The 14,079-nt window shown below is 35.6% G+C and overlaps 1 protein-coding gene across 4 annotated transcripts in view; it reads left to right on the plus strand.

Moving 5' to 3' along the window:
* The window catches only part of LOC137403961 (hemicentin-2-like), a 58,594-nt gene that overhangs the window by 43,413 nt on the left and 1,102 nt on the right, over positions 1-14,079 (plus strand). Inside the window, exons 23-39 of one of the 4 annotated variants that reach the window (XM_068090098.1) lie at positions 790-1,026; positions 1,880-2,057; positions 2,950-3,146; positions 3,513-3,737; positions 4,868-5,021; positions 6,114-6,229; positions 6,497-6,604; positions 6,706-6,888; positions 7,666-7,776; positions 7,974-8,171; positions 8,253-8,402; positions 9,284-9,421; positions 9,675-9,692; positions 10,108-11,154; positions 11,446-11,505; positions 11,928-12,177; positions 12,298-12,482. In XM_068090098.1, the coding sequence (XP_067946199.1) occupies positions 790-1,026; positions 1,880-2,057; positions 2,950-3,146; positions 3,513-3,737; positions 4,868-5,021; positions 6,114-6,229; positions 6,497-6,604; positions 6,706-6,888; positions 7,666-7,776; positions 7,974-8,171; positions 8,253-8,402; positions 9,284-9,421; positions 9,675-9,692; positions 10,108-11,154; positions 11,446-11,505; positions 11,928-12,177; positions 12,298-12,482 (3,555 nt within the window). The remainder of the gene's footprint in view (positions 1-789; positions 1,027-1,879; positions 2,058-2,949; positions 3,147-3,512; positions 3,738-4,867; positions 5,022-6,113; positions 6,230-6,496; positions 6,605-6,705; positions 6,889-7,665; positions 7,777-7,973; positions 8,172-8,252; positions 8,403-9,283; positions 9,422-9,674; positions 9,693-10,107; positions 11,155-11,445; positions 11,506-11,927; positions 12,178-12,297; positions 12,483-14,079) is intronic. The other 3 variants (XM_068090099.1, XM_068090100.1, XM_068090101.1) reach the window with 3 other exon arrangements.

Here is a 14,079-nt window from a genome sequence, read left to right on the forward strand (position 1 = left end):
GAAAGTCGTAGAATGCTTTATACTAATAGTGTTAGATATGTCTGATCATATATCGTATTTATGAAGCTGAGCTATTATTGGTAAAATTCTTGTACTCTTTGTAAATTGGTTTTTGTCAATGGTGATGGATCTATTTTTCGAAATCTGTTCTACAGGGTTTTATTCACACTTGGTGGTTTAAAAACTAAGTTAGTGTACAAAATGGAATGTGACTTGCCTATACACATGAACAACTCGTAGTAAATAAATATTTGGTTGTGATCAGTAAAAACCATGTGGAATAGCTTTGGGAAATAATGGATTACATGTCAGAGTATCAGCTTTCTTGTCAAAATAAAATAAAGTTTTTCTCCTATTTAAATGTTTACTGCAGCCAATAGGTCCGTTGCTATCTATTTAAGCTTTTACACTGTGTTTTTACAAAACATGTTTCAATGTCATGTGCAACTACCTGAAGTAGTTATCATTACCCACTTTAAAGTGTTGAAGGAGTTAAACAAACCACAATGTACGCTTATAGAAACATTTGCTCATACCGTATCTTTGTTATTTTGATGTACTTAATAAGCACACCGACTGCCAAATTTGAACTCGGGCGAAAATTTTGTTGAATTTGTATGGTGAAATAAGATTCTTATGGTGAGATGAAAAAAATCATATTTCAAAAATTTCAAAATCATAATATAAGGTGAAAAAATCGTATATCAGGGTAATCATATCTTGAGTGTGCACTGTATATTGAAAGGTAGCTTTGTATCTCGAGATATGACTGTATAATTGATGTTTTAGGTGTCAGCGATGCAGAGAATTATGTAAATGCTGGTTCAACTGTTGTGTTACGATGCAATGCTGATGCATTCCCAAGTCCTGAGTACAGATGGTTTAAAGGAGCACAGCCACTATCTAGTAATGGAGCTGTGTTAACCATTACTTCTGTCTCCAGCAGTGATATGGGCATGTATAGTTGTGTAGTGTCTGTTGATCAGTGTGCTGATAGCAGCGCCGACATGGAGCTGAGGCTAATAGGTAAGTGCCACTCTGATCAGCTTTCCTATTGTCATTGTCAAGATCACAAAACTGTTTTTTAGAATATTTACCTCTGTCATTATAATGAGGGGCATTGGTCTTATCATCTAGTCATATCTGCTGCACAGTGAATTTTTTTTAAAAGTAGTGACTCTGAGTCTCTAAAAATAGTAATTTTACAATTTTCATTTACATGTGTATCAAGAGCATATATATACTTATGTACATGCTTTTGATATACATGCAAATGAAAATTGTAAAATTACCATGAATTGTAATATATATACTTATGTATATATATATTACAATTCATGGTAATATTTATGTATATATATATACACTGTATATGCCTCTGATATAAATGAAAATTGTAAAAATACCATTTTCAAAGAATTGTATATAGCCTATTTATTATTTAATAAATTAATAATGATAAATTTTATATATTTTATTTAAAAAATCAATTTTCTTGTTAACCATGTTAAATTAAATGGGTGATAATGTCAACTCAAGCTCAGGTTTCCTACCAGAGACTGGAAGTTTGAGCCTCAAGATCTTGACTGTTCTCAATAGTGCACTTTTCTGCAACTTTATTGTATTGACCGTTTTGTCAAATTGCTTTGAATGTGCAGGCGTTATTGCACCCAATGTTCTAATGACTACCGGAATTACAGTTGCTCTTAGATGCCAGCACTTTTCAATCTACTATACATATATACATCAGATATAAATGAAAATTGTAAAATTACTGTTTTCATATATTTTAAACCAACCTTCACTCGTAAGATTGTTACAAGTTACGCGATGCGATGGATCAGCGTTAGTCTAATGTCTGCATCACCACCTTTTGTAGAACCCCCACGTATAATCAGTCACTATCCTTCCGATCGTGATCTTATGCCAAGGCGAGCCACTCTACTCAACCTTACATGTATAGCCAGTGGCATGCCTACACCAACTATAACATGGTCCAAGGATGGCGGTTCAGTGCCATCAACAGCTCAGATTTCTCGTGACGGAACAAATCTAATGTAAGCATTGCTCTATTCTCCTAAATTCCTATGCTTGTGTTCACCTCCTAATTTGACTAGTTATGCTTACTCTATAGATAAACTTGGTTGATTACCTCAATTTGGTTGGAATAGTAATTAAATTTTGAGAATAAGTCAAAGCAAGTTATTTTTTTGCTAATCGAATTTTTAGACCAAATGTAAAATAGGATTTTGAAAAATGTTGGATGGTGTGTCACTGCAATTACAACTTACAGTCAACCAACTAATTATAAATTTCATTGAGTGATTCTTTTTGGAACAAAATATCATGAGAGATATAAAATACCATGAGAGATATAAAATATCATGAGAGATATAAAATACCATGAGAGATATAAAATACCATGAGAGATATAAAATACCATGAGAGATATAAAATATCATGAGAGATATAAAATATCATGAGAGATATAAAATATCATGAGAGATATGAAATATCATGAGAGATATAAAATATCATGAGAGATATAAAATATCATGAGAGATATAAAATATCATGAGAGATATAAAATATCATGAGAGATATAAAATACCATGAGAGATATAAAATACCATGAGAGATATAAAATATCATGAGAGATATAAAATATCATGAGAGATATAAAATATCATGAGAAATATAAAATATCTAATATTATCCTCCATAAGCTGCCTAAAGGTTTTGAAGAAACAAGCTAATCTCAAGCTTGTTTGTTACATCGTCCTGGAAAACTTCAATCACATAATTAAACTTTATCATTTAAACAATTGGTCAGCTTAATGAAATTGTGTTATTTCACAACATTATCTTATTATTTCTACATGGTTCAACATATATTTAGTCAAAATGTAGGTAATATTCTGAAATACAACTAAAGTTGCTATATTGCAGGATCATGACTATGGACACCTACTATGATGGACAATATTCATGTTCTGCCAGCAATCGTCTCAACTCCCCCATAGATAGCTGGTTCTGGATTGTCAACACGAGGACCCTTGAGGCGCCAGAGAATGTGATGGTAACACCACAGACTCCTCGCAAGATTTATTATGGGGAGGAACAATTTGTTCTCACTTGTGTAGCGGGTTGGTATTCTGTTGAATAATTTGTACAGCTTTGTATAAAGTCTACTCAGTGTGTATGTTATCTCCACAACAATGCTGCTATTTATGATGGCTCGATATCCGATATGTTTACGATGTTCCGCAGTTTAGATATGAAATCTAAGCATGCTGTGAGCATATACTCAGTAAATTCTACAACATTCTACAATTCTATTCTAGTTTGTGGACCTTTAATTTATTATATCGATCAATAGCTTCTTGTATTAGACCTGTTGAAAGCTACTTAGCATTTGTGAATTTTTTTCAAGATTTCTTTAGTATAGGCGTGCAGTCTAAAAGAAAAAACTGATATGTTTTGCTTATTACATGGTTTCGTTGATACTGCAGAGGGTGAACAATTAACATATCAATGGAGGTACAAAGCGTTTGATGATTTCTCTTCACCTATGGTACTCTCAAGTAGTAGCAGCATTCAAGTTTCCTCATCGAATGGAAAAAGCCGGCTGTACTTCAGATCCCTTGACGACAGCAAACATAATGCTGACTACTGGTGCATTGCTACCAATGAGGCAGGCGAGAGTACCTCTAATACTGTTCGTATAGAGGTGTCGGGTATGTATGGTTATGCAGGCTCAACAAATCTCTTAGTTTCCGATTTTGTTTAATATCAGCGATATACTAAAGTCATTAAATTTATCACAGCCAGCTTATTAGCTTCAGTTTGCAACTGGTTTGCACTCTTCAGTCAATCTACTGGTAGGGGAATATATAGAAAGTAATATTTTAATTAAATTTTGGAATGGGATAAGAATGAGAGCGCCTAGCTAACCATATACTTGCAATTACTAATTTGTCCCTGAAGAACATCATCTTCAGCAGTTTTCTTATCTCCTACTACTTGTACATGTATGTCAATTACACCAAGTTTCAGTAGTAGCTTGTCAGTGACAATTCCTATTTGGTTTTTGGCAACTTTTTATACCTGAATAGCATTCCTGTCACCAATTCACAAAATGCTTTAAAAATCAAGGTTGGAAGCCCCAGTCTACAACATTAAAAGTATGTCCTAGCAGTATATCTTGTCACGAATCGTCGGACCAAAGCGTAATAAAGTCTTTGTCTAAATTTGAAGAATTTTTTACGCCTGGTCTAGACGTTGTTACTCTAATGTTGTTAGTCATTTTTATTAGTTTTTTGTAAGTGAGAAAAATTCAGTGATGACTAAAAATCTCATAACCATTAGAGTGTGGCTTTTAAAAAATTGCAGTAAAAACCTAAGAATCTCAAATCGCTTGACAATTACCTCAAATGGGGGTTTGGATTTGTGTATCTGCGTGATGACTAAAAATCTCATAACTATCTGAGTTTGACTTTTACAAAATTGCGGTAAAGACTTAAGGGTTTCAAATCGCAGTTACCTAAAATCTGGGCGTATTACAGATTGAAGATCTTCCTGTGACATGATGCACTGGTCTTAGAGATAAAATTGCAAAAGCTTATTGTCAGATGCTATAAGAATATCAAAATATTTTAATAAATTATTAACTTCAGCTTGAATAAAGGCAAAAAGAAACACGTAGATAAAAGGTATTTGGGTACTCAAAGAATATTGTGTTGATATTTCATGTGGGTAACCTAATTATTGACTAAAAATATGTATATCATTAGATTTTAAAAAGTGTTAATATTTGAAACATATCTGAAATATGAAGCTGGATTGGTTGTGATGTTTATTTTTGCAGCTGATCCTGAGATTCAACTTCCTTGTTCAACATTTGGAAGGAAAATTTGTCTGCAGTCACTTCGTGCTGATGAAGAAATGAAACTTGAGTGCAAGTCTTTAGGGAAACCTGCTCCAACTGCTTGGTCTACTCTTGCAGGAAGACCTTTAAGAAGGTTAGTACAGATAGTTCTTTTAGGTATTTTCACACCTGTTGCAATAACATCAGTTAGGTATTTTCACACCTGTTGCAATAACATCAGTTAGGTATTTTCACACCTGTTGCAATAACATCAGTTAGGTATTTTCACACCTGTTGCAATAACATCAGTTAGGTATTTTCACACCTGTTGCAATAACATCAGTTAGGTATTTTCACACCTGTTGCAATAACATCAGTTAGGTATTTTCACACCTGTTGCAATAACATCAGTTAGGTATTTTCACACCTGTTACAATAACATCAGTTAGGTATTTTCACACCTGTTGCAATAACATCAGTTAGGTATTTTTACACCTGTTACAATAACATCAGTTAGGTATTTTCACACCTGTTACAATAACATCAGTTAGGTATTTTCACACCTGTTGCAATAACATCAGTTAGGCATTTTCACACCTGTTGCAATAACATCAGTTGGGTATTTTCACACCTGTTGCAATAACATCAGTTAGGTATTTTCACACCTGTTACAATAACATCAGTTAGGTATTTTCACACCTGTTACAATAACATCAGTTAGGTATTTTTATACCTGTTACAATAACATCAGTTAGGTATTTTCACACCTGTTGCAATAACATCAGTTAGGTATTTTTCGGCAGTCGTGTTATATCACATGTTATTGAGGCAAATTAGAGAGCTAATCAAAATGCAACTAGAATCTGCTACTATCTTGGCTTATTAGGGTTGATGTAATTATTTTGGATTGTAATTTTACATCTTGAAATACTTACCGTTGCTCACTGTTTAGATTCAAAAATCCAAACCCTAAAGTTACTGTTTAATCTGATCGTGTATCTAAGTTGTCATGCTTTTACACTGAGGAAAGAAGTGGTAACAGTTTTAATTTCATCTGTAGCATGCATCATGGAGCAGGTTTAATTAGCTCAAATAAATTGTGTAATGTTATGATGAATCTTTAAAATTTTATTTTTTATTGTCCGCAAAAGCATTCTCACAAATTTAATTATTGCTTCACCAAATTAGAATATGAAATCCTGTGTATATTTATACATAGTTTTGTTACTGTTGTGCTCACTTTCAGCAAAGATAACCTGTACATAGAAGGAAACATGCAAGTGGAAGGCAGTGATGACTACATGTGTACTGTAAGAGGAGAAAACTCTTTCGATGTTGGACTTCACCGAGTGTTTGTAACAAGTGTGTATGCCGATTTTTATCACACAGTGAATAGGTTAACGAATATTGTATCTTTGATTCAGACTGTAGAACTCACAAGTTGCAAAAATTAACAACCATAGGTTCATTTTAAAAGTAATTGTTGGCTGCAACTGACACCGTTTTGCATCATGTAAGGCTAGTGGTTGTCTGATTTGTGTCATTCAATGTATTACCAGAGGTGAGACTGGTTCATGATAAACATTCTTTTGTTGTAGTTGATGTTTGTTAACATTTTTGCATTTGTAGGACATCCTGTGGAATATGAGACACAAGAAGCTGTCTCTGTTTGTGACGTGGAGACTCCCTCTGGACTGCTTGATATCATCATATCTTTGAAATCTAATGATAGATATGGTACTGACCTGCTTAGCACTCTCTGCTTGCAAGTTCATATTTCCAAATTTGCACATGTATTTCTCATGAAAACAGATTTTGTACGGTCACTTTGTTTTCAGGGCTAATCTACTCATACGAAGGCACGGAAGGATTAAAGGTGCGACTTGAGTTACAGGACAGGAGGCCTGTCTTATTGCTGGAAGAGGAAGGAAAACAAAGCATGACTATTAATTCCTATGAGAGCCTACGTAGCGACGAGTACACTGTGATCAGAGTAATAGTTGATATGAACAGACAGATAGGTAGATATTATAACTGTAAATATCTAACTTAATACATTGACCGTTTCTGGCATGAAATGGAACATGTACTCAAACCTTGATATACGAAGCTGATCTGTTTGCTGCAATATCTGCTTTATATGCTGAAGACATCATATGTTGGAGCAAGTATTTTTATAAATACATCATATTTTGCTTGATTTGTTTCAGAGCCAAAAAAACAATGATAAATATTTTAAATAATTACATATATCATTAAAACAAAACATTCTGTGAAACTATGTAACAAACTATATTATTTTTAAAAACCAAAATAGTAAAGTAATAATCAATATAAAGGCATTCTTATTGTTACTTATCATTACAAATACATAAACAAAATTGTCGGCTTGGCAATGTGTAGGCTTGGTAGCAAAGTGATAGAAATACATTGCGTAACTTACTTTTTCCAGTTATTGCATAGCTTGTTGCTAACATCACAATTTTTCTTAATAATCCGATTTCAACTTTCAATCAACTCAATTTACTATATTGTGCATATCCTGATGTTACTAAATGTTAGTTATAAAGTAGCTGGGAATGCATTTATATCTTATGCGTATGATACAGACATTTTGAATGATGAATATTTAGTTCTTGTAGAATATGTAGTTCATGCAGTTTTTATTAAATATTCTGGTGTTTTTAGTTAGCAAGTATTCATATTTGCAGTTAATTTCCTTAGTAGATACATAGAAATTTTATTGCTTTCAGTCTTCTACCCAAACTAATTTTATATAAATTATTAAACTGTTGTAGCACAAGTTCAAACAGTGCAAGACAGCTTCAGAGGTCGTGATTATACAGTACCTGCAAAGGGTAAACTTTCCCTCATGGGGGAGATGGACAATGAAAGGAGTGGGATGACAGGTAATGCCACCTTTAGTCGCAGAGCTGCATACATTTGTATTCATGTTTAAGAAGTTATAGGCCATATTTATCACTAGTATGTTTTATAAGTGTTTACATTAAAACTTTGAAATTACTAACTGAATGAAAGATGCATATAGGCTGTCAAATCAGAAAGTTAGTAGCCTGTTGATTACTACCTGCATTTTATATTACAGGAGTTATCGCGACATTGAGTGTTAATTCAGATATGGAAACTATCTCAGCTTGTGCATCTAAGGGCTCTATCAGTACAGTTCACCCAACCTGCGCGAGTGAGAAATGTGGCGGCGGTGGTAATTGTGTACCAGCACCCACGCTTCAAGGATACTATTGCTACTGCCCAGTAGATGGCAGACCCGCTATGGCTTGCTATGGTAAACTTATGCAACTGTATCTACTTGCACGTGCTTGTCATTAGCCCCCTGCAAATGCTAAAATTGAGTTTGACGTTTTAGCTGATGGAAGAGCCAATGTATCATCAATTACATCGGACAGTTTCATCATGGCCCATTTCCAAGATATCTTTGGTCGAGCAAGCTACGCTGACTTTCTCGAGATTCAACAAGTAGGCGATGGCGTCTACATGGTTGGATCAACAAGATTTGGTTAGTTGTGATCTTATAAAGCTCAGTAGCATTCATTCTTCATAGCCCATCCTTACTAGTATAGATTACTATTTCAGTTTAAATTTTAAAATGAACTATTAAAAGTCATTTACAAGCACATTTAATGTGAAGTTTGTCACAAACAGTCTATGCCTTGTTTAACTATCAAACATCTAGGAAAGATTTGCATCGCTGTTAACTACTTAGAAGACAGCAAAAGAAGAGGGAGTAGGTAGGTCACACTCTGCCCCTGCAACTCCGGGCTGTTTATACCTTTTTGTTGACTAATATAGTTGATAGCTAGTCTATGGGTCTATAGCAGATAATGAATACTCCAAGTATACAAGAATAAGTGTACATATTTGCTTGGGGAACATTATATGATGCATCTGCCAATAGGTAGTCTTTAGTGTAGACTGTTTATATATGTAATTCTTGTTTGTGGCATTACGTTAGGCCGTAATTGGCGGAGCTACTCATTTTGTGAAGGTAATTGCAGTGCTGCTCTAATAGCAGTTGCACAGCTCGTACGCTCACACCATTTTTTCATTCCATCAATGTATTTTGTTGGTCATGCACAGTATAGCACAGCACTAGTTACACTGCCTGGCAATGTAGAGTATCAGCACTATAAGTACAACCAAGTTATGCATTGTCACCTCTATGTCTGTGTCTTAGTTGCATAATTCGTAATTCAGTAAGATAAGGCCATATCTAATGCAAATCATATACTTTGCCTATGCTGAGCTTAACTACTTAGCTATTTTGTGAGTCATTATCGCTTCATTATTCAACTAAAAAGCATTTCTTCAAATGAGCATTATTTCAAGTTTATTTTTTGTTAATGCTTTTAGCTACTGAACATCTGTCTTTCCCTACAGGTAATGTCGTATATATCAACGGAGGAAGCATTATTGGTGGAAGCAATGGAGGAGAAATTATTGGTAATATAGGTGGTATTAGTCGTGGAAACAATGTTGATGTCAATATAGGAGGAGCAAACCGACAAGGAGGCGTTAGTAAGTATTTCTTAGTGATAATTATTGTTAAAATGCATTGTGAATCTTCACTTGTCTGTAATTTTGACCTATGATGATGATGATCTATTCATGATGATGCCAAGAAACAGCTACAGTTTTTTCAGTACAAGTCTCTCTTTTTGCGCTTAAAAACTAGTATTGTAGCATAATGCCCAATACTGAAGCTTTGGCCATGCCTTATTGCTTGTAAGCTTTTTATTCTCCATTTGACCTAATTTTTTGTTTGTTTCAGTTAACTATGGGGTGCCAGGTGAGTGATGGACATAATTCTAAAATTTCAAGTGCTGATTGACTGTAGCTATTTAGATATTGTCAAATTAAGTATGTATCATATATAGATGATAGAGTTGCTTAGCTTCTCTAGGGTATTGAGATGGTGAACATGGCTAAATATGAATTTGCACTGATCAGCCTTGCTAGCAGCCAGTATTCTGTTCTTCGCTGTCAGCTCCTTGCACAGCTGCTTGGCATAGGCTCTTTCCACAAAGCAGCAGCTCGACACCAAGATTTTGCATGTACTTTCCTCTCAGTGGTTTGTGCACTCCTATTCCTTTTGTAGCCTATATATCCTTCCCAGGTCTTAATAAGTTACGTTTTCAACAGAAAATTTGGAATGAGCACGTTTCCCTTCATTTGGTTATATGCATGCTGTCTTCGTTATGTAGATGTCAATCGTGATTCTGGATACAACTCTGGATTGAGCCAATCAGATCGGGTATCTCTCCAATCAAATTCAAACTCTGGTTTGCAAAATGGGGGCATTGTTAGTGGCTTTGGATCTTCGCAAAATAGTAATCAACAAAGTAGCGCATCAGGCATGCAATCAATCGATGCTTCTCAATCAAACTACCAATCAAATGTTCAGTCAGGTAATTCTCAGTACAACAACCAACCAATTGGCAACAGCAGGCAAGTGAGTGGTGGTTCCAATGTTCAGCAGGGTAATAATCAATACAACAATCAACCAATTGGCAACAACAGACAAGTGAGTGGTGGCTCCAATGTTCTGTCAGGTAATGCTCAATACAACAATCAACCAATTGGCAACAACAGGCAAGTGAGTGGTGGCTCCAGTGTTCAGTCGGGTAATGCTCAATACAACAATCAACCAATTGGCAACAACAGGCAAGTGAATGGTGGTTCCATTGCTCAGTCGGGTAATGCTCAATACAACAATCAACCGATTGGCAACAGCAGGCAAGTGAGTGGTGGCTTCAATGTTCAGCAGGGTAATGCTCAATACAACAATCAACCAATTGGCAACAACAGGCAAGTGAGTGGTGGCTCCAATGTTCAGTCAGGCAGTTCTCAATATAACAGTCAATTAATTGACAATGTCAGGCAATCAGGTGGCCCATCAAACGCAGCAGGTTTTTCTCAACCAGCTGAACAAGGAACGGTATATAGAGGTGTAAATAGCTATTCAGTGCAAGAAAGTTTAGTAGGTGTTGAAGCAAATGTTCGCTCGGGTGGTGCTTCGCGACAAAATAATCAGCCAAGTAATTCTCAGTACAATGGGGTGATCGAAAACGAAGGGCAACCATACATGCAATCTAACTCAAATACTCCTCAGTCACAAGGACAAGGCACTGTCTACAGGATTATAAATAAATATTCAGTTCAGGATGGAGGATTGCGTGAACAAGAGAGTGGACCTGAATATTCAGCAAGTTTAATTTCTAGTCAATCCGAGATCATCAATGGCAACCAAGGTATAAATTGTTAACAGCCTTGCGCTCACTCATTTTGCTTCACGCATTATCCTGAGCACTTCTGCATGTAGTAACCTAATAGACGGGTTCTAGTTTGCTAATTAGCAAGAAATTTTTCAGCAAAAGCCTTAGTTGCACTCTAGGTGTTTACTACAAAGTTTGCTAACCTTCTAACCAAGCATGGCTCTACTGTTTCTTAAGCATGTTATTCATTTCAAATATAACATCGTAGTTTGGCCATGTAACTGCAAGTTCATTCATTTGCGACTAACCATTGACCCTTCTTATCAGGAAGCGGAGGACCAGAAAGAGGTGATCTCTATACGATCATGCAAAATGACCAGGAGCACGGTAACTTCTTACCAATGGCTGCTTTTCTCCATAGTGCATGCCTGACCAGCATCTAGATGTTACTGTGCCATGCAGCTGCTAGCTACAAGTTTTGTGTGTTATGTGACTAAGCTACAACACATGTAGGAAACATTATTCACATGTAAATTTTTGTGTGCCATGCATGTTTGGGTAGCAAACTTCTAAACTGACGGCTAGACTTGATAAAATAAATTCGGCAGCCTTTCAGCTATGTATTAAAAATTTTGACCATCTGCTTTTGGATTAAAAAGCCATATAAAAACTCTTTCAACATCTGGTAGTGCCAAAGATTGGATACAAGCATGAAGTAATACTCCTCATTAGCATGATGTTACAAAGCACCAGGTGTGTCACGTTTGCCAGCTTCTGCACATCTCTATAGAGGAGATTGCTTATTGCAGCAAACATTGCAGAGGAGTCAATAATCGAGTCTCCAAAACCTACAGGGCTAACAGCTGGGTTTAATGGTAGAGGTTATTTGCAACTTCCCAAATCCTATGCAATGTGGCTTAGAGCTGGCGGAGCATCATTTGAGATGAGGACAACAGCAACTGAAGGTCTGATGCTTTACTATGGTGGTAAAGAAGGCTCCCTGATGCAGGATTCGGAGTATGTAGCTCTAGCACTGCAAGATGGCTATGTTGAGATGAGGTAGGGTTAAGTAACATTTTATTCACGCCAAATGATTTGCAAAAAAATAATACTATTAGCTATAGTATCAATTTGAAAAGAAGTGTTGATAAACAATAACTTGTATTGGAATGGTTTTAGCTATCGACTATCTCGTAGCCTTGAGCCAACTCGCATTAGACACAGTGTGAGAGTGAATGATGGGAGAAGTCACAGTGTGTCCTTCAGTAGAAGCAGAGGAGAGGCAACTTTAATAGTCGATGGAATAGCTGTGAAAGGAACCCATGGCAGTGCCTACCTGGGAGCTAGCGGAGATATCTATATAGGTGAGTACTTATTGGACTTATCTCATGATCCATGGATGTAAGGATTGACTCTCTTGTCACAGATGAGCAGACTTTTGTAAGATTTACATTTTCAGTCTTGTATGGCCAATCTTCACCATAATAAAAACTGTGTCCATCTATCGGTTCGAAGCTATGGTTAGAGATTAGGGTAAAATATTGCTTTGTACAGGTTTCAAAGCCATGGGACTCAGCTTAACAGCCAACATTCTAACACCTTGAATAATTGTTCGCCTACCAGCTATTTGGACAGCTCTGCGCATACTCATTTGACTGACAGAGCTCTGACCGACTCTGATGTCATACTAGACTGCCAGTTTAATAGTGGCTTACCATATTTTCCGGACTATAAGTCACATCAGCAATAAAATGTATAATAATGAAAATATAACATATATAAGTCGCACTGGAGTATAAGTGACTTTTTTTAGGAAAATCTATATTATTAAATTAAACACCAAGAATTATCAAAATTAAAATGATGAACTATTAATAAATATAATAGAGGCAACAAGTTGAATGGTATGCTTACGCTACATGACACAACTGAACATGTAATATACCATGTTAACATTATTAACATGCTAATATAACATGTTAAGAGTTGTTCCGGTTACTATAGCATGACTTGCTAAGAAATATACCAAATCATCTGTCAATCCAAATACGCGATCGCTAAAATCCAATAAAATTTTCTTCCTTGATGTTAATTTTCAAATACGTTGATACCGGAGGTAGAAGAATCAACTACCTAGTTTTTAGTCCACGATTGACATTTTTGTTTTCTTCATTTCAGTTAGAGCAGCCTCTGCCTTTCGCCCTTATAGGTTTCTCGCCAACTCCAACTTTTCTTTTTGCTGCTCAATTGGTAATGTGTCAATAATGTCACATGTCGCTCAGGAGTATAAGGGGTACCACAGACTAAACTATGAAAAAATGGCGACTCATTGTCTGGAAAATAAGGTGGTTACATCAAAAACGGTCATTTTCCTAAAGTTTCTAGTACCAAGCAGATAAATCGTCATCCACATCAACTTATCGGCGAAAATCTCCTCCCAATAAGCTAAGTTATTCATTTGTGAATAAATATGTTAAATGATAGAACTTTTTTTGAAAACTCATCCTGAATAATTATTGTGATTCCAACATTTTTCTAAATAGAATATCGATAAAAAATAACACGATTCATCAATAGGCTACCACATGCTAATCGCCACACTGACACGAGACCAACTAGATAGTAACGGCTCAACGGTTAGGTTTTACAACAGCTTTAGCAGGAGACAAAAAACCTATGTTTTAGTCTTCATGCATGAGTCATTCATAATAGAGCAACGCTACTCGGTATCTGTCATGTATTGCGGAGACTCAGTAGCTTTGTATTACACTAACAACATTCTCAACTGTACAGTAGTGATGATGTATCTGTCAAAGGCTTGTCTTCCCAAGTATCAGCCATTTACCAATTATTAAACAAGGATTGACATGACAGTTTTACAAATTTTAATAAGTAGCAACTCTCATATTTTGCTTCATTTCTAAGCCTATTTTAGATTCCTCCACTTAAATCCAATGCTTT

Source organism: Watersipora subatra, chromosome 9 (assembly GCF_963576615.1).
Source record: "Watersipora subatra chromosome 9, tzWatSuba1.1, whole genome shotgun sequence".
NCBI lineage: Eukaryota > Metazoa > Bryozoa > Gymnolaemata > Cheilostomatida > Watersiporidae > Watersipora > Watersipora subatra.